Genomic DNA, 19716 nt, shown 5'->3' on the forward strand with positions numbered 1-19716 from the left:
TTCTTCAAAGTGTTGATAGCTTTAGAAACGAGGAGTGGATGAGGAGACTATTCTAGATTTAAAAAGACTGAAGAGACAACAAGGATGTACATCAAGTAGAAATCAAATGTAAAAAGACATTTTTTTAAGACACTGGGAAATTTGAAGGTATTAAAATACTCATTTTGTTATATTTGATACTGGCATTTTCCTTTGTAAGAACAAAAATTTTAATGTATACTGAAGTATTTAGGGGTAAAATAATGTGCTTGACATTGGCTTTAAAATACACCAGAAGAGACATGGGAGTGTGGCAAAATGTTGCGAATTTTTAAAGCTCAGTGAGTCAGGTGTATGGGGATGCTAGTTGTACTCTTTTATGTACAAATTTTAGAAATTTTCACAATAACGTATACGTTTACATAAATGAGATGGCACATGTTCTAGGTTTGTTAAGAGAAGTCTGGAAAAGAGTGTGAGTCCATTTGAGCTTTTGTTATAGTGCAGATTTCAAAAATGTAAAAATAGACCCAGAAAGTTAACAGTGGTAAGTTCTAAGTTGTGGACACAGGTGACTTTTCTTTTTATGCTTTTCAGTATTTTCCAAGTTTTATTTTTAAAAAGTTTTTCGAGATGTTTTACATCACTATTAACACTCATCAGATAAACTTTATAGTGATTTACTGGATAAACTGAATAACGATAAAACTTAAAAAAGATAGTTTATATCAAGGTAGCTCTTGATATAAAAAACTGGAATAATTGTTTGTAAAACTATGAGGTAAAGTTGTAAAACCATCCATTGTCCTTAAGTTTCTTTCCTGCAAAGCTGGAATGAATGTGATTGTTTATCAACTGTTAAAAGTACAGGATGAGGCAGGCGTGGTGGCAGGAAAGGTACAAAAAAATCCCCTACTGTTCCCGGACTTCAAATCTAGCTGGAAAGTCATTAAAATATGTACCAATATAAGAGACCGTAGAGAGTCACAGGACCCGCCCTACCTGCTAAGAGGCGGGGGAGTGGGGCGCAGACGCCCACCGCCTCAGGCGAGGGAACGAGGGTCTCAGCCAATGGTCTCAGGCCGGAGGGAGCGCGGCGGTGACGTCCTGACATCCGGGGGGAGAGCTTCCCTGGCCGGGCGCTCACCGCACTTTGGATCTTAATTGGGACTTTATCCCTCGGCGGTGGCTGGACTTTAGGACTCTGCAGCCAGGTCTGCGTCGTCGTGTCGGGTCACAGGTGCTGGCGACTCTTCCTCGGGATCCTCGGACCGCGGGCCTGCGCGGTGGGACCGCGGGACGCCACCATGGACGGGACGACCGAGCTGCTCTTCTACGTGAACGGCCGCAAGGTGAGCGCGCCCCGGGGCTGCCCGGCCGGTCCCGCCGGGCCTCCCCGGTGCTGGAGCGCTGCTCAGGCGCCGGGCCCTGGGCTGCACGCGGGTTTGCCTGCGCGTCGGGGCAGGGAAAGGATGCGTCTTAAGGGACTGCCTGGATCTTTGGGTTCCGCCTTCCTCATGTTCCTTTCTCCTCTCTTTCCAAGACGCACAGTATCAACCGCACCCCACCCCATAAACAGGAAGAGAAATGACTGTCCTTATTCGGCAGAGTCAGCACTCCCAAATCTTGCCTCCGTCAGACCCACCCCCAAACGCGAACGTCTTTCATTAGGCCTCAGCTCTTGGGTGTGTTTGGATGAGCAGAGAGCGGTTTGGAGTCAGGACAGGACCACAGAGATGAATTCATTGAGACCTCTCACTCCCATCGTTTCCAAAGTCACAGCTAGTTCCTGGCAGCACTGAGCCGACACCCTCCTCTGGGGACTCGAAGGTCCTTAGTGGGTCCACTGCTGGCGCGGCAGCTGCCCTCTCAGAAGCCGTGCTGGCTCTGCAGATCCTCTGGGGCAGTTCCAGCGATTGTCCGATGTTTGGAGTCAGCAGAGCGCCCGGGGAATCCTTTAAAACACTCCCACGGACGCGACTATAGATTGCTCACTCTTCGGGTTGTCCCAGCATATTGCCACCACTTTGCAAGGGGGAAACTGAGGCAGGAGTGTTAAAGGGCTTCCTTAAGAGCAGACAAAGGAGCAAGGGCTGTGATAGCGGCCTTTCCACACGCCGGTGCCTTCAGAGCTGCCCTGTGATCCCTGCTTCTGGGCCGGGATAGGCCGACTTTCCCTGCCTGGCACAGGGACTCACCAGAAAGCTAAGGAAGGTCAAGCATCAGGGCCTCTCACTTGTGAGGCCTCTTCTAAAGCCCTGAGCCTAATTTCGAATTTGGATTTTGTATTATTTTTCTTAAAGAGGATTCCCTCCCCCAAACTGTGCAAGTTCTAGGCCCTATAAAATCTTCCTCTGTTCCTGCTGCCTGGATTCCACCCTGGGTAAGATGAGCTTGTTTTTCCTGAACTGTGTTGGGGGCCGTTAGGACCCCCTCGCAGGACTGCTATGAGCATGAACCATGATAAGGGCGAGGATGGCAGATGGGAGTTGGGTTTGAAGTGATCGCGTGATGTCATTTTTTTTTTTCTTTTGCATAACTGAATGGTATAGTAGACACAGCTCTGGCCTTTATATTTGGACAAACAAGTATTCATTTCCAGCTCCAATTCTTATGGAGACAACCTAACCTAGCCTCAGTTCCTCTGTTAAAGAGAGATAATACTGCCTACTTCACAAAGAGTGATGGTGAGTTTTTAATCCATTTATTTAAGGGCCTGCTATATGCCAGTGTTCCAGTGCCCTCAGGGGACACAACAGAAATGACCAAGTCCCTGTCTGCACGGAGTTTATGTTGTGCTGGGGAGACAGAAGACAAGCATATCAATAAATAGAAATGTATCAAGCCAGGCAGTGATAAATGCCAGGATAAAAAATAAAGCAGAGTGAGGGGCCGGAGAGTGGTGAGAGCTGGTTCTTCAGGCGGGATGGATGTTTAAGACTTTCTGAGAGGCTGACATTTGAGTGGTGGCCAGTATGAAGTGAGGAACAGACGTCTGAGGGAAAAGCATTCCAGACCGAGGGAGCAGAGGTGCAAAGATCCTCAGACACGAGGATTTCTTCGTGCTCGGGGGGTTAGCAAGGAGGCCGGTGCGGCTGGAGATGTGGCCAGGGGCTTTGGAGGAGATGATAAGGGTTTTGGTTAAAGGAGGAAACAGGTGTTTGAGTCTAGCTGCTTCTCCCCCTCCTCCCTCCCCTGCTCCCAAACAAACTGTAGTGGAACTTTTAACAGAATGGCTAATAATAGTTTGTGCTCTGTTGATTTTTTTTTTTTTTTGCGGTACACGGGCCTCTCACTGTTGTTGCCTCTCCCGTTGCGGAGCACAGGCTCCGGACACGCAGGCTCAGCAGCCATGGCTCACGGGCCCAGCCGCTTCGCGGCATGTGGGCTCTTCCCAGACCGGGACACGAACCCGTGTCCCCTGCATCGGCAGGCGGACTCTCAACCACTGCGCCACCAGGGAAGCTCGTGCTCTGTTGATTTTTAAAAATAGATAAGCTGGTTCTTATCTATGGGCTTGTTTTATTTATGAGCCAAAAGTCCTGTGATCATTTGGAAAGTGCAGGCTAGAAATATTGATTTAGTTTTTGCAATTACCCTGTTAATTCCCTTTCCTGCCCCTCCCTTCCAAATTCTGTTAGGTGTGTGCTTCAATCCCAGCAAGCAAGCCTGATTGCCACATGGATAGAATTAGAATAAAGTTTCTGATTCAGAGGGTGAGTGGATGTCGTGAAAAGTGAGAGAAGAAAGCCACCAGGAGAGGGGGTCTTGAAGTCAAACATAACCTCTGGGATTAAAATCCTGCCCTTGAAAGGAAGCTTTGAAGCCAGTTAGGAGACTCTGGGTGATGTGATTGGCCTCCAATCTGGGTTTTTTGCAGAATCCCCCCAGGTCACCAAAAGGTGTCGTTGGGTAGGGGCTAAGGCCATGCAGGTTGGTCAGAGATCGAGCTGCAGAGAGATTTCTGGAATCTTACTCGCTTGACCAGCAGCCTCCAAAGCAGGTGACTCAGTTAACATGGAGTTTGCGGGAGGCAGAGCCCAGGAATAAATTACATCCTAGATGCCACTCTCAACACATCTCAGGAGCCGTAGCAACTCGTTTTATGAAGCAGTGAGGTGTAGAGATCAAAGGTGTGGGCTTTGGAAATGGTTAGGCGTGGATTTGAGTCCTGTGCTGTCTGCTCTAATGCTCAGCAGCTCTGGGGCCTTGAGCAAGTGTCCTCATTGGTTGTCCCCTCAGGCCTCTTTCCGTCTTTCTCTCCTCACCATGTCCCACAATACACACGTCTTCTGTCTTCTTCCTCTCAGCTTTCCTTATTTTCTGTTCTTTTACCCCTTTCTCTCTCCTCCTGATCTCTTTCTCTTTCTTCTTTCTGCCTCTGTCTTGTATCCGGCAAGGCCCCCTTCATGCACTAGTCACAAGCCCTGCACAGAGGAAAGTGATTTGTCAACCTTGTGCAATGTGAACTTATCTCCCAAAGGGCCAGTGGAAATACAGAGGGACACATGCCACCCTTGGCAACATGCAAGGCTTTACTGAGACAAAAACATGCAATGACCCTGAGCTGAGAGCTGGCATCATTTCTCCCAACCAGAGTCAGTGAGAATAACTCTGTTCCTCATTCCCTCCCTCCCTCCCCACCCCCTGCCAGCTACCATCTGAGTCCTGACCTCCCTGTTTCACTCCAAGACCTGCCCGGACAGGGTACATGCCAGATCCCTGCCCCACTTCCCTCCTCCAAATGTGCCATCCACCAAATCAAGAAAAGTAAACACATTTCAAGCCAGGGGCACTTTGAGCCAAAGTCCGATCTCTTGGGACATCTCTGGGAACAAATACCCAAGCAAGCAAGACCTGCTCTTCCATTAATTCCTTATGAAAATACAAATCTCTCTCAAGCTTAAAGTGCTCTTTATTACCCAGATCCTGTCTCTCCATTAAAATTGGGCTTCTGAGGATTCATCATGATATGTATGAATTAGAATTAGTTTCACCTGCAAATGGCACAAATTGAAAACTAAGTAGTTCAAAAAAGATATAATTTATGTTTACTTTTACATAAAGGATACTGTATCTGGGGATAGACATTGCAGAGCTGGTCTAGAAGCTTCTTGGTGTCATCTGAGACCCAAGTTTCTTTTCTTTTTTTTCCCCTGTTGCCGTTAATGTGTTGCCTTGTGGTCTAAAATGGTTGCTGGCATTCTTGCCACGTCATCTTTATTACAGGCAGCAGGAAGGAAGAAATGGAGAAAGCATGCTGAGACAGACAATCAGTAGTTTCTGCCACCATTACTGGTTCTTCTGTTTTTCTTTCTTTTCTTCTGTTCATAAGTCCCAGCCTGTGAGAAATCATCCCTCCTTTCTTAGTGTTCTCATAACAAACTGTACATATCAAGTTATTCATTTAGATTAATTAACATTTATTATGTCCTTGTCATATATCCCCAGCACCTAGTTCAGTGTTTGACGTAAAGAATAATGGAAGGTGGTTTCTCTCAGGATCAGAGTAACACGTTCTGTGAAAGATGTGTAGATGTTGACCATGGGAGCACAGAGGAGGACTGTTTCTTGGAGCAGAGGGTGGGAAGGATATATTAAATGGCAGCAAATCCCACAGGAGAGAACACTTGAGCAGGGCTTTGAGTGGCAAACAAAATTCTGCTAAGTAGAGAAAAGAGGGAGGACTTTCAGGACAGAGGGAATCCTATAAGCAAATGTAGTTAAGGGTAAAAGTCCCTGCACTGCTGGGACCAGCCAGTTCTCCCATGTGACCAGAGTTCAAGATGCGTGGGTTGAATGACAAAGGATGGAAAGTTTCTCAAAGAGGCCTTGTAGGCTATGCTAAGGAGTTTTAATTTCTTCTTGTGTTCCAGGAGCTCTTGAGTAGAAATTCACCTAAGACCCACTCAGTGTATTCATTAAAGATGCACATTTTCTGGTTCCCTCTCCCAGAAATCCTGATTCGATAGGGGTTTCATTTTAACAAGCACCCTGAGTGATTCAGGAATTCCCAGCAGAGCAGTTTGGCATCCAGGAGCCAGTGTTGGATTTAGGCAGATACAGGACATGATCAGACTTGGATTTTAGAGAGGTTGCTCCAGTGGTGGTATAGAGGGGGGCATTGCAGGTGCCCGGAATGGAGGCAGGAGACCTGTTAGGCAACTGTTACCATTGTTCAGGCTGGAGGTAATAAGGGTGGATTTCAGGGAGTGACAGTAGAAGTGAAGGGTGTTTAGAGAATCGTTTTGGAAGTTTAAATGGCAGGACTTGGTGATGCTGACTGTGGTGGATTGAAGGAAAGAAAATGTCGCAGATAGCGCAGTTTTTTAAGCTTAGGTGACCTAGCAGATGGTAAGGCTATTAAACAAGTTAGGGAAAAGAAAGGAAGAAGTAAGTTTGGGAAATAAAGAGTTCCATTTGAGGACCAATTTAGTTAGGGATGCCTGGGGACATCCCACAGTTTTCCTTGTATTCTAGTATGTACACACACACACACACACACACACACACACACACACACATCACTTGTCTGTTACCATATTGCACATTCCTCTAGGGCACAGATCTGACCTTGGTAATTGACACGTGCCTCACTTTGCCTGGCCTATGGCCACTTAGAATTGAGGGAGGAAGCATGTGTCCCCTCATCACCTACTTTCCAGAAGGGAAAATTAGTATAACATGGTGAAGCATGATTTCTAGTTCTGAAATTGTGAAGCAAATCATGCTTCTATTTGTGAATGTAAAAGAAATCCAAATTTGTCATCAAAAAAGAGAAAACACGGTCACTTTGGAAAACATAACCAATCGTGACATTTCAGTCACGCCATCCATTGGGTGCTGCTGTTCTAACTGCTAGGCTGCCCACACAAACTTACTTCTTAAGTGTGTCTTTGCTTGCACATGTTTGTATCATCCTTTGTCTCTTAGATTTGGGAGCCATGGTTGGTTGTGATCTCTTTCTGGAAACTGTAATTCTTTGAACATGGTGAACAAATAAGTCTTTAAAAAAAAACTATATCAATTTCTCAGAGACTATTCTAGTCCAGGAGACCTCCCCCACCTCTCTCTTTCTCTTCCTCCCGCTCCTGTATTCAGTTCTACTGTTATCTTTACCCTCACTTGCCTCAGACTTTCTAGGAGAAGTTGGACAGGAGTCAGTAGTGTTTTGTTAGCAGAAACAACCACCGCCTTAGAGAACAGTGATAATTCAGGACCAAGGACAGTGGCAGAGTAGTGGCCGGGGCTCAAGATGTAGACTTCACACTTCAGAGAGGTGATTTGTATATCACAGGTGTTCCGTAAACATTAAATCAAGTTTAGAATATGAGTAGAAGAGCGCATGTTCATGAAATCACCGATGTAAATATTCTAGTTCTCTCAGCTTTGTGAGTTAAACTCTTTCTTTTGGTACAGGTGATAGAAAAAAATGTCGATCCTGAAACAATGCTGTTACCATATCTGAGGAAGAAGCGTATCCTTTGCCTTGAGTGTGCATATGTGTGTATGTGTGTATATCCCTGATATCCTCATCAAGTGTTATTTCAAATATCTTTTTAGAGCCACAATGAGTCATATTCCCTACTGGGGCTTTATGTTCATCTTTAAGAAAGTCCTAGATTGGAGTTTTGTAGGCAGTGAACAATTGTGCTTATCAGAGAACCAAGTTCTTTCTAATCTCTGTTTTGGCATTAAATATATTGAATAAAATGGAGAAGCTAACAATGGGAATTAAAACAATGGGTGCTAAAATGGCTTAATTAAACATCCTTTAGAATTGAGTCACAATATTGATATTCTACCTTCAAGGACTAATCATCATGCCCATTAGAAAAAGAGAGCACAGGAACTTCCCTGGTGGTCCAGTGGTTAAGAATGCACCTTCCAATGCAGGGGTCACAGTTTGATCCCTGGTTGGGGAACTAAGATCCCACATGCGGCGGGACAACTAAGCCCGCAAGCCGCAGCTACCGAGCATGCAAGCCACAACTAGAGAGAGAAGACCACGCACTGCAGTGAAGAGCCTGCGCACCGCAATGAAAGATCCCGCATGCTGCAACTAAGACCTGACGCAGCCAAAAATAAAAAATAAATAAATAAACAAGTAATAAAAGTTATTTAAAAAAAGAAAAACAGAGCACAGAAATCTCCTGAAATGAAAGTGAAAGAACAATAGAGACATTAAACCTGAAAATGTTACCTTGGAAAAACTTTCTCAATAAAAGTCATCTAAGGAATGGATTCTTATCCTGCTACGCATGAACTCCAGTGGGCTTACAGAGGTCTGTGGACCCCACTACATTATATGCAAACTTGTGTGACAATGGGAATTTGTACATTTTTCCCCCAGAGAGAGTGAAATTCCCAAAAGAGCACACAACTCAGAAAATATCAATAGCTGTCTTCTGAAAGCCATTCAAGGATTTTTTATTATTATTATTCTATTAATTTTATTTATTTTTGGCTGCATTGGGTCTTCATTGTTGTGCACGGGCTTTCTCTAGTTGTGGCGAGCAGGGGCTACTCTTTGTTGAGGTGCACAGTCTTCTCATGCTGCAGTGGCTTCTCTTGTTGCGGAGCACGGGCTCTAGGCGCACGGGCTTCAGTAGCTGCAGCACGCGGGCTCAGTAGTTGTGGCACACGGGCTTAGTTGCTCCACAGCATGTGGGATCTTCCCAGACCAGGGATCCAACCCATGTCCCCTGCATTGGCAGGTGGATTCTTAACCACTGTGCCACCAGGGAAGTCCTCAAGGTTTTTGGACATAAAAGTAATTAATACTAATTTCCTGGTTATCCATGGTACCAATGTGATATTTAAGATTTGGTTCACTTGTGAGTGACAGAAAATCCCAATAGCAGTAAACAAGATAGTTTATTTCTTTCTCATTGTGTTATTTCAGGTTCTCTGGGAAGCACACACTAAAAAACGAGATTAAATATTCAAGGGTTTTATTAGGAAAAATGCCTGAGTGAAATAGGGAGGCAGCCGTAGAAGACTGAGACCTGTAAGGAAGAGAGGGAGAGAAGACTGAGTTGAAGGGTCTCAGACTGCTGTGCAGTCTAAGGCACGTTCATCAAAGCCACTGAGAATGGTTGACAAGGACTCCCATACCTCTGCATAGCACTGAGCCATTGGTGGGAAGCAGCCCGTGTGAGGCATGGCCTTGATGAAAAGTGGGGTGATGGATATCAAAGTGCAGCAGTTGGCTCTCTTGGTCAGTTGCCCTCTATGTTGAAGGAAGTCTCTGAGGCACATTCCCATGGTTGTCATACTCACATAAAGGAATCCCAAAGGTAGGTAGATCCAGGCTAGCAAAGCATTGTCACAACCCTATCAGGAACCAAGCTCTGTCTTGCTGCTTCACCCTCCTCAGCAAGAAGCTTTCTCCTCATGGTCAGAGATAACTCACTGAGGTCCAGCCATCATATCTGAATTCCAGCAAATAGGAAGAAGTAAGGGATGAAGGAGGGGCACCCCTCTCCCTCTGAGGACATTTCCCTCCTGGATGTCAAAAACAGCCTTTATGCTTACATCCCATTGGCCAACATTGTTAATGACCCCACCAAGCATCAGAGGAGGCTGTGAAAATGTATTTTTTTAATTCTGGGCAACCATGTGTATAGCTCAAAAATTAAGATTTCTATTACCAAGAAAGAATGAGGGAAAAGATATTGGGAAACAACCAGCAGTTTCTGCCACTGAGAAGCAGAGAAATATGGCACACTTGTATAACATGACACAAATATTCTAAGAATTATTTACAATTTGACATTCTACTTTGTATGTCACCCAAGACACAGATAAGGGTAAGAATAGATATGCAGTGTGCTCATACCTTCAAATCCTCAAGGCCTTATGTGTGTAGACTCTTCCTCTTCTTAAGTTTGGCCTTATTTTTGGCAACCTGGGGTCCAGTTGTTTTAAAAAGGAAGAGACTAGATATAGCATGCAAATGGGAATCAAGAATTTACAAGATTATAAATAATAGCAGCTAAGACATACATACATTATTTGATAGATAAGTATCAAACTTAACTGTACATTTAAGAGTCTTTGATGGTGTTGTCTCCTAAGGTCGGAGCTATTTCACAAAGAGAATTATGGAAAACACATTATCTTTAACTGTGCTTTTTCCAGTCCGACTCACAGGAACTAAATATGGCTGTGGAGCAGGAGGCTGTGGTGCCTGCACGGTGATGATATCACGATGTAACCCCATTACCAAGAGGATAAGGTACCTTGCTGCAAAGTCCAGATATGGTTGAAATTTTGTAGCTTTGAACTTTGTTTTTCTTCTTCCTTTGGTATATATGCATTGAGCACCTACTATGTGACAGGAACTGTGATAGGCATTGGGGATACGTTGACGGGCATCAAATCATTCCGGTTCCAGCAAAAATGTTACATTCTCAGCCCTCCCTGATCACCTTCTCCATAGCAGTGCCCCATCTCACCTCGGCAACTCCCTACTCCCTTCGCCTATATTAAGGTATTCATAGCACTTCTCACCATATGTTTGTGTGTGTATGTATTGTCTATGTACCTAAGTATTGTCCATCTTCCTCAACTAGAATATATACTCTACAAAGGCAGGGATTTTATCTGTCTTGTTCACCAATGAATCCTAGTGCCTGGTACTCCACCTGGCACACAGTAGGCACTCAATAAATATTTACATTTATTTAATAAATGAAAAATATTCTTCCAGTCTTTCTTTTGTGTGTATACATAAGGAAGCATACTGCCTATACAGCTTAGAAACCTCTATTTTTTGCTGAACTTCTCATGAGTATCTTTTCAAAATAATAAATATAATTTTAATGGCTGTATATGTTCTGTTGTTTGGGTGTATCAAAACCAACCCCCAAATAGTGATCACTTAGATTATTTTTTGGTTTTCACTATTATAAGGAGAGTGAGCATTCATGTGTATATATATGTTTATGTTTCTGATAATTTCCTTATGATAGATCCATGGAGATGGAATTAAGAGGATAAAAAGAGTGAGTGCGTCTTTAAGTTTTTATGCCTTCCAGCAAAATGTCTCTCAGAAGAGCTCTATCAGTTTACATTCTTTTCAGCAGTATGTGAATTCCATTTTCCCAAACCTTTGCTAATAATGCATATTACAGTTTTTTAAATCTTTGTCATTTTCTTTGATAAAAATGATTTTTCATTGCTTAATTTGAATCTCTCTTGATTGCTTTTGAGGTTGAACGTTCATTTCATGTATTTATTGGCCATCTGTAATTTTGTTTGGTAAATGAGAACATTTTAGGAGTCGTTTTGAGTTAGACATTTTCTAGCAGTAGGTTTGTGGGATTGAGGAGTTCTGTATCCACACCGTTTCTTCTTCTGAGGCACAATATCCGTTTAACTTTATTGCCCAACTAACCCCTTGCCCAGCATCTGCTTGGAGGATGAAATATGCTCTAGGTGATAGTCACAAGTGACTGGAGAGGAGAATGTCAGCCCCTCAATCAAGAGAAAAAAACAACGTTAGTGGAAACTGTTCTTGAGTTAGAATTAGGAGGCCTAATTTGAATCCTATCTGACACTCCAGCTGGGATCCTGAGCAACTCACTCTGACCCTCAGAGTCTCATTGTGTAAAGTGGCCATGAGCTAAGGACAAAATGTATATGCAAAGCCTAGGACATTATACAAAACCTGCCACGTTGGAGGTGCTCCTTTCCCACTGGATACAATGTAGTTTGTGCTTCTCTTTTTCATTCTGAAGACATTATTCAGCCAATGCCTGTCTGATTCCCATCTGTTCTCTGTATGGTGCTGCCGTCACCACAGTGGAAGGCATAGGAAGCACCAGGACCAGGATTCATCCTGTTCAGGTGAGGATGCACCTCTTCTTCATAGGGTTTCTGTGCTTCGAAAACCATTAATGACATGATGAGTTCTTGAAATTAATACAGTAGATCAATGAGCCCTGCTGCTTGGTCACAGCCAACAGATGACACCAAGCTGGGGGCCAGGAGTGAAACCTGGGACATGTGACTGACTTCTTAGAAAAATACTTTTGAAAGACTAGAGAACTTTCTCTTTAAAAAAAAAAAAAATCTTGACATCACTAGCGTTGTTTTCTGTATTCTAATTAGATGGGACCTGTCCATTTTACATTTTCCAAACTTATAAAGAAATGAGAGCCAAGTGCATTGGGGGATATAATCTTAATATTTTTTTTCTATAAAGAGGAAAATAACATGATTTTAAAGCTGAGTGAAAATCTCAGCTACCAAAAAGATTTGTTAAATTTAGGGCTTGTTCGGAAGATATATAATAGGAGTTGTTAATGAATTTTGAAGCTTTTCTCCTAAGGAGGCACCTTGTTAGAACTTTGCCTCAATGAAAGGACATCTCAGACTCCTGACTCTTTCAATTATGTATACATTGCCCAGAAAAATGCTGTTGCTACTTGTTTTTATCTAAGTTAATGAGTACCACTTAAGAGGAGAGGGTGGAAGAGGAAAAAGATAGGGGCAACATAGAAAATGGCCAAAGTTCAAATTCTCTGTGCTTGAAGGGATCTTGGGTTCTGTTTATTTTCTATGAAACCTCTTTACCTAGAAGGAGCAGATTCTGCCTGGGTATGCTTATGAGACTCGGCTGTTCGGAGGCATGAAGACACCCTTTCATTTAGTACCTGCCGCCCATCTCCTGGCTGCAGTGTAGACAGATGACGGCTTCTGAAATGGGCTTGCACCTTTGAAGTTAGACTCCAAAAAGAACAGGCTGGGGGCTGGGGGGAGATTTGGAAGAGAAATCAAGGCAATGTTTCCTTCTTGATTGTTTTTGGATTAATGATGGCACTTTGTAAAAGAGTTCCTGTGTGCTGAAGTGTTAGGGCAATAGTGGGCAGATAAAGGCACTTGGGAAATAAAAGGGTTTTTTCCCCTCAACTTGAATATAATTCAGTTCATTTCTTTGAAGGACTTCCTTTATCTCGGTGATTCCCATTCTGGACTACAGATTGAAACACCTGGGAATATTTAAAAAATATATGTCTGTGCCCCACCCCAGAGATTCTCAGTCAAATGGTCTGAGGTACTGCTTGGACCTTGGAAATTTTAAAGCTCCCCTGGTGATTCTGAAAAAGCTGAGAACTTCAATGAAGCTCAAAAGCTGTTGAGGACCAGTCATCACGGCCACCCCAGCCCAAGAAAGGGCTGAGAAGGATTTTCCAGGGCTTCTTCTCCAACTTTAATGTGCATGTGGACCGCCCAGGGATCTTGTTAGAATGCAAGTTCTGATTCATTAGGTCTCGGGTCAGGCCCAAGATTCTGCCTTTCAACCTTTCTGTGCTTCCAGGAGAGGATTGCCAAGTGTCATGGCACGCAGTGCGGCTTCTGCACCCCTGGGATGGTGATGTCCATCTACACGCTGCTGAGGAACCATCCAGAGCCCACCCTGAGTCAGTTAACTGATGCTCTTGGTGGTAGGTTATATGTGTGTGTGCTTTAATTTTTAAATGATGTTGATAATGATAGCTAAGATTAGCCATTTATCAGGTGCCACACACTGCATTAAGTGCTATATAAACATTACCTCATTGACTCTTTATGATAACTTTATAAGGTAGGCATTATTATTATCCCCCATTTCATAGATGGAGAAACTGAGGTTTAAAGAGAGTAATTTACTAAAAATTATGTCACCAATAAGTGGAGGAGTCAAATCAGGATTCAAACATGATCCACACATTGCACTTGGCTGATATATTTCTCAAGTCTCTTTTTTTTTTTTTTTTTTTTTTGCGGTACGCGGGCCCCCCTCCGTTGCGGAGCTCAGGCTCCGGACGCGCAGGCTCAGCGGCCATGGCTCACGGGCCCAGCCGCTCCGCGGCATGTGGGATCTTCCCGGACCGGGGCACGAACCCGCGTCCCCTGCATCGGCAGGCGGACCCTCAACCACTGCGCCACCAGGGAAACCCTCAAGTCTCTCTTAGTCTATAAGAGTCTCCTCCCTTTTTTATTGTTTGCTTATTTTAATAATAATTACAAAGCCAGTTTTTTCATTTACCCTTGGAAAGGGTCCAGTTATCTCCACACGCTGCTCTCTCCTATTGGGTGCGTGCTCTCAGGGCAATATGAAGTTATCAGAGGGCTCATATGATGAATACAACATGAAATCAAAGAGACTGACATCTTCTGGTGATACTTATTTCAAAGAACTGCCTTTATCTGGAGCTAGTTTATCAAGTTCAGGAGCTCAGTGTGTGTGCGTGTGTGTGTGTGTGTGTGTGTGTGTGTGTGTGTGTGTGTGAGTGTGTAGTGGGGGATGGGGGGCGCATTGGAGGAGGCCTTCATTAACAGGACTCTGAAAAATTCTAAAGAATAAGAGCCTCCCAAATCCTATTTCTGGTGAAATTCTTCATGGCTCTACTTGTCTCCTGTCTCCCAGGCACCTTATTTCTCTGCCATGTTACATGGGCCTAAAGCTCATGTGTTCAGCTCCTCTGCAAAAGTGTTCCAGGGAAGACAGGACTAAACAGAAGTAGAAAGGGGAGGTGCATAAGACACAAACTGTCTTCTGCCTTATTTCCCTTAAGTCGTCTTATGCATTTGATCTCGTGGCCGTTTGTGATGTGAACAAGTGACAAGGGGTTCTCAAATTTTCAGGTGCTTAAGACTTACATAGGAGTTTGTAAAGAATGAAGATTCCTGGGACCCAACCCCAGACAGCTGGCTTCAGTGGCTTTGTGTTTTAAACAGATGCCAGGTTTGGGGGTTGGAGGAGAACATGGGATGTGGACCACTGTGGAGGAGCACTGGCCTAATGATTTATTGTAAATAAATTGTGTGCCCAATTGCTTCCAGAGTTTAAAAATTATCTTTGCTGCTGTATAATGCCTTTGATCTTTCTATCAACTGCAGCTTAGCTCTTTTTTTAAATACCAAAAAAGATGACGTACAATGTAGCTTTATTTACATTGTCTTTTACTGCATATGGAAAATAAAATTTTTTATTGAAGTATAGTTGATTTACAATATTGTGTTAGTTTAAGGTGTACAGCATAGTAATTCAGTATTTTTGCAGATTATATTCCATTATAGGTTATTACAAGATAATGGGTAAAATTCCCTGGGTTATACAGTAAATCCTTGTTGTTTATTTTATATATAGTAGTTTGTATCTGTTAATCCCATACTTCTAATTTACCTTTCCTCTTCCTTCTCCCCTATGGTAACCACAAGTTTGTTTTCTGTGTCTGTCTCTGTTTTGTATATTTGTATTATTTTTTTAATTCCACATATAAATGATATCATACAGTATTTGTCTTTGACTTATTTCACTTAGCATAATATTCTCTGGGTCCATCCACATTGCTGCAAATGGCAGTATTTTATTCTTTTTTTATGGCTCAGTAACATTCCATTATATGTATATATACCACATCTTCTTAACCCAATCATCTGTTGATGGGCATTTGGGTTGTGAAGCTTAGCTCTTGAATGTGCCTATAGACCAAGAGTTCTTGGCTTGAAATCATTGTGTTCTTTGAGCACCTATCACAAGCAGAGGATATAAAAACTGTTTACAGAGAGAAAGTACAAATAGCTGAGTTGTTAGACTACCTCAAGACTATCAACCAAGTATCCCAAGTAGCTGACAAAAAAAAAAATCCGACTTTGTGGATTTGGGGACCAAAATGTCAAACAGGGCTTCCTTCTTGGATGGGGTCCTTATTTCCAGCATGCATCTGGCAGACGGTGCCTCTCTCTAGGTTCCTTGATTAACAGAGTTGGGTTTTTCCCCTCCAGGTAACTTGTGCCGTTGCACTGGATACAGGCCCATAATCGATGCATGCAAGACTTTCTGTAAAGTGAGTAGAAAGGAACACGTTTTTGAGTATATTTTTTCCTCAATGAAACAAAATAGTGCGGGTTGGCAGGTGTGATTAGGAGAATAGCCCATTTCACTAATGCAGGGCTACTTCTTATCTCAAGGTCCGTAATTGCTGTTTGTTACTTGATCTTGAGCAGGGCGCCTACCCTGGTTCATTGAGCTTGCCCTGGTAGCCACACAGGCAGCACCTGAGCACTTCGACATTGGCTGTGGGTCATTGTTCCAAGGGGTCTTAACTGACCTGCTTGTCTGGGTTGGGTACCCTGCCCCGCTGCTCCCGCACCCCTATCACAGCACTGGGCACACGGTGGTGTAATTGCCCATTTGCTCTTCCGTCTCTTCACCAGAATGTGGTCTGCTTGACGCAGAGGCTGAGTCACTGTGCACCAATGGAATTAGGCACTCAATCGATGCTTGTTGAATGAATAGATGAACAAACAATGTTGAAATGAGGGACATAAGATGGCCCTTTGGAATTTAAATGATGAAAGCAGTGTATCGTAAGAACAGAGTGATAATAATAATACTTGTTATTGTTAATATTTCTTTATTAGTAAATTATTAATAATAAATTAATAAATTATTTCTTGTTAATGAAATATTAAATCAACCATTGTTAATATTTATTGCCATGTGCCAGACTTTGTTATAAGATCTTTACAGCCTGGTGACTATAGTAATAATACTGTGTTGTGTACTTGAAATTTGTGAAGAGAGTAGACCTTAAGTGTTATCACCACACACACATACACACACACACACACACACACACAAATGGTAACTGTGAGTGATGGATGTGTTAATTAACCTGGTTGTGGTCATCACTTCACAAAGTATACGCATGTCAAATAGTCATGTTGTACACTTTAAATATACACAATTTTATTTGTTAATTATATCTCAATAAAGCCAAAAAATATTTAGTAGAATCAACAATAAATTCTTGGTTATTTGTTTTTTTCACCCACTAGACTTCTGGCTGCTATCAAAGTAAAGAAAATGGGGTTTGCTGTTTGGATCAAGGAATAAATGGATTACCAGAGTTTGAGGAAGGAAATGAGGTCAGTGAAATGTAAATTTTTTATAAGGTTTTCTCAGGACATGAGTAGAGACCAACTTACCTTTAGGAAGATTAAATGGTTGTGTAAGGTAGCTAATTTGAGGTGTGCAGCATGTCCCCTCCCCCATTCTCACCCCATGTCTATCCAAAAAAAAAAAAAATCTAACCTAACAACTTCATCCCTCACTCCTGATGTTACTCTCGGTCACATACAACTACCTATAGGAGGGAGAACACATTGATCTCTTAGTTTAAAAAAAGCCTTCTTCAAGTCTTTTTTCTAGTGGAGATGTTAGGGAAATGGAAGGGCAGGGAGTGATAAGAGAGGTGGCAATTCAGGGGAGTGTTCTGGCTCTCAGTTGTGTCTCACGCTGCTGCCTCCTGTGCTCCCCTCAGACTCCAAGGAGCATGTGCAGGGGCTGAGGGCTTTGGAGGCCCACCAGCATCTGCACTGAGATGCTGGTGACCTGGTCTGTGTTAGAGCCCTTGGCTTAGAGCCCAGGTACCATGGCTGACCAGTGGGGTATTTTGTCTGTCTGTCTCTTCTATGCCTATCTTCATCTGACCTTATTCCACAAAAGGATTTAAAGTAGGGAGAATTGCCTGATGACAATAACTTCTGGTACTTTCTCTTCTTAAGACAAATCTAAAACTTTTCTCAGAAGAGGAGTTTCTGCCATTGGATCCAACTCAGGAATTGATATTTCCTCCTGAGCTAATGGTAAGTAAGACAAAGTTGAGCTCATCCTAGAGGAATTCACGGTGAAATGCCAGGAAGGATATTTGCTTATGGATCCTCTTGAAAGCTGATTGGCGAATAGGTAATATCCACCTGCCATTCTCAGTCCAAGGTCTAAAGAGTATGGGACCAGGGCAGAGATGGGGGAATGAGGGTGGAGTCACCACCAGGGGACAGTTGAATGTAAGAAGCAGCAGATGGTATGCATTAAAAAATGTCCTGAAAAGACATCACAGCATCTGTAGATTTAGACATGTTTTCTATTTCCGGTTTTGCTGAGTTTTATTCTTCCATTAAATGTTTTGACGAAATTAAGCATGTAAAGTATTTTTAAGCATTGAACTGTATTCTTTTGAGATATAAAAGCACCAAAGGGAGATGTATTGGAATAGTCTCCAGAAGGAGTAAAATATTGTCACATTTTATCTTGTACTCTGATTCCTAGTAAAGCTCTACTTTTAGGTGACTTTTATTTTATTTTATTTTGTTTTGTTTTTTCCAATGATGATTTTTTTAAAAATATTTATTTATTTGGTTGAGCTGGGTCTTACTTGCAGCGCATGGTCTCCTTAGTTATGGCATGCGAACTCTTACTAGTGGCATGTGGGATCTAGTTCCCTGACCAGGGATCGAACCTGGACCCCCTGCATTGGGAGCGCCGAGTCTTATCCATTGCGCCACCAGGGAAGTCCCACTTTTACTTTATTTTTTTATTTTTTTGCGGTACGCGGGCCTCCCACTGCCGTGGCCTCTCCCGTTGCGGAGCACAGGCTCCGGACGCGCAGGCTCAGCGGCCATGGCTCACGGGATCAGCTGCTCCGCGGCATGTGGGATCCTCCCGGACCGGGGCACGAACCCGTGTCCCCTGCATCGGTAGGCAGACTCTCAACCACTGTGCCACCAGGGAAGCCCTACTTTATTTTTTAAAAAGATCTCTATCTCCTGTTTCTGTTCCTGTAAAGACAGAGAAGAAACAGGTGGAAATATTATCACGAGACGATCTTGAATCTTTACTGCTTTTTCAATAGACAATGGCTGAGAAACAACCACAAAGGGCCAGGATTTTTGGTGGTGATAGAATGACATGGATTTCTCCAGTGACCCTGAAGGAACTTCTAGAAGCCAAAGTCAAGTATCCCCAGGCCCCGGTTGTCATGGGGAACACCTCTGTGGGTATGTAGATCCCCAGGGACTTCTTATGAGGAAACTGAGGAAAAGGGCTTTGGGGAGGAGAAAACCTCATATATGCATGTTCTCAGAAAAAGCAGTCTGAAATAACATTTTAAATCATTTATACTTGACTTCCCTTGAGCACTGCTCAAGAGACTTACAACTTCATCACATAAGTGAATTCCTGTTGCCCTAACCGGAGCAGTGCACAGAGCTGTACCCAAGAGGCCTGCTCCGTGACAAATTAGCAGCAGCAGCTCCAGTGACAGCTGTCCTGTCTTTCCATGTAGACACTGATCTGGGGCTTGTATTTGAAATTGCTGTTTCCTCTCTCAGTGGTGTCTCAATGGCCATAATAGGTTTTCTTAAACTGCAGTGACAGGCTCTTTCTATGGTGTCCATTGTAAACTCAGTTTGACTGCCTACTTCTCTGAGGAGTCTCCTAGAGTCTTCCCAAGGAGAATTTTGAGTATACCACAAGTGGTCTTGGACGTGTCTGCCAAGTTTTAAGGCTGACGAGTCCAAAGAGTTCCCCAAGTTTAGTGAAAATCCACCCGTCCGTTCTCTGTGTGTGTGATTTGGCAATAAACAGACCAATAGATATGTAATTTTTATATATTTAAAGACATCAGTTTTAATCACAATCTCAAAATTTAAAAGGCAGTTATCCCCCCTTCATCTCAGTCTGCTTATTTTTTTTTCCTAATCCTTCAGGGCCTGACATGAAATTTAAAGGCATCTTTCACCCAGTTATAATTTCTCCTGATAGAATTGAAGAACTGAGTGTTGTAAACTATACAGATAATGGTGAGTTCTTAAGGTCCCTATTTTCTTAGTTAAAATGCATTAATCAGCTTATTTGCTTTGCTCAGCAGACAAGCAAAAAAAGTCTTATTCATAATT

At 43.1% G+C, this 19716-nt stretch overlaps 1 protein-coding gene across 1 annotated transcript in view; it reads left to right on the forward strand.

The window, feature by feature from the left end:
* The first annotated feature begins 1218 nt into the window (after positions 1-1218).
* The window catches only part of AOX1 (aldehyde oxidase 1), a 70442-nt gene continuing 51944 nt past the window's right edge, over positions 1219-19716 (forward strand). Inside the window, exons 1-10 of the mRNA XM_024757377.1 lie at positions 1219-1331; positions 7399-7456; positions 10123-10219; positions 11724-11832; positions 13307-13433; positions 15760-15821; positions 16816-16905; positions 17545-17625; positions 18672-18816; positions 19528-19620. Of these exons, the coding sequence (XP_024613145.1) occupies positions 1287-1331; positions 7399-7456; positions 10123-10219; positions 11724-11832; positions 13307-13433; positions 15760-15821; positions 16816-16905; positions 17545-17625; positions 18672-18816; positions 19528-19620 (907 nt within the window). The 5' untranslated portion in view covers positions 1219-1286. The remainder of the gene's footprint in view (positions 1332-7398; positions 7457-10122; positions 10220-11723; positions 11833-13306; positions 13434-15759; positions 15822-16815; positions 16906-17544; positions 17626-18671; positions 18817-19527; positions 19621-19716) is intronic.

Source organism: Neophocaena asiaeorientalis, unplaced genomic scaffold (assembly GCF_003031525.2).
Source record: "Neophocaena asiaeorientalis asiaeorientalis breed wild unplaced genomic scaffold, Neophocaena_asiaeorientalis_V1.1 scaffold246, whole genome shotgun sequence".
In the NCBI taxonomy this organism is placed as follows: domain Eukaryota; kingdom Metazoa; phylum Chordata; class Mammalia; order Artiodactyla; family Phocoenidae; genus Neophocaena; species Neophocaena asiaeorientalis.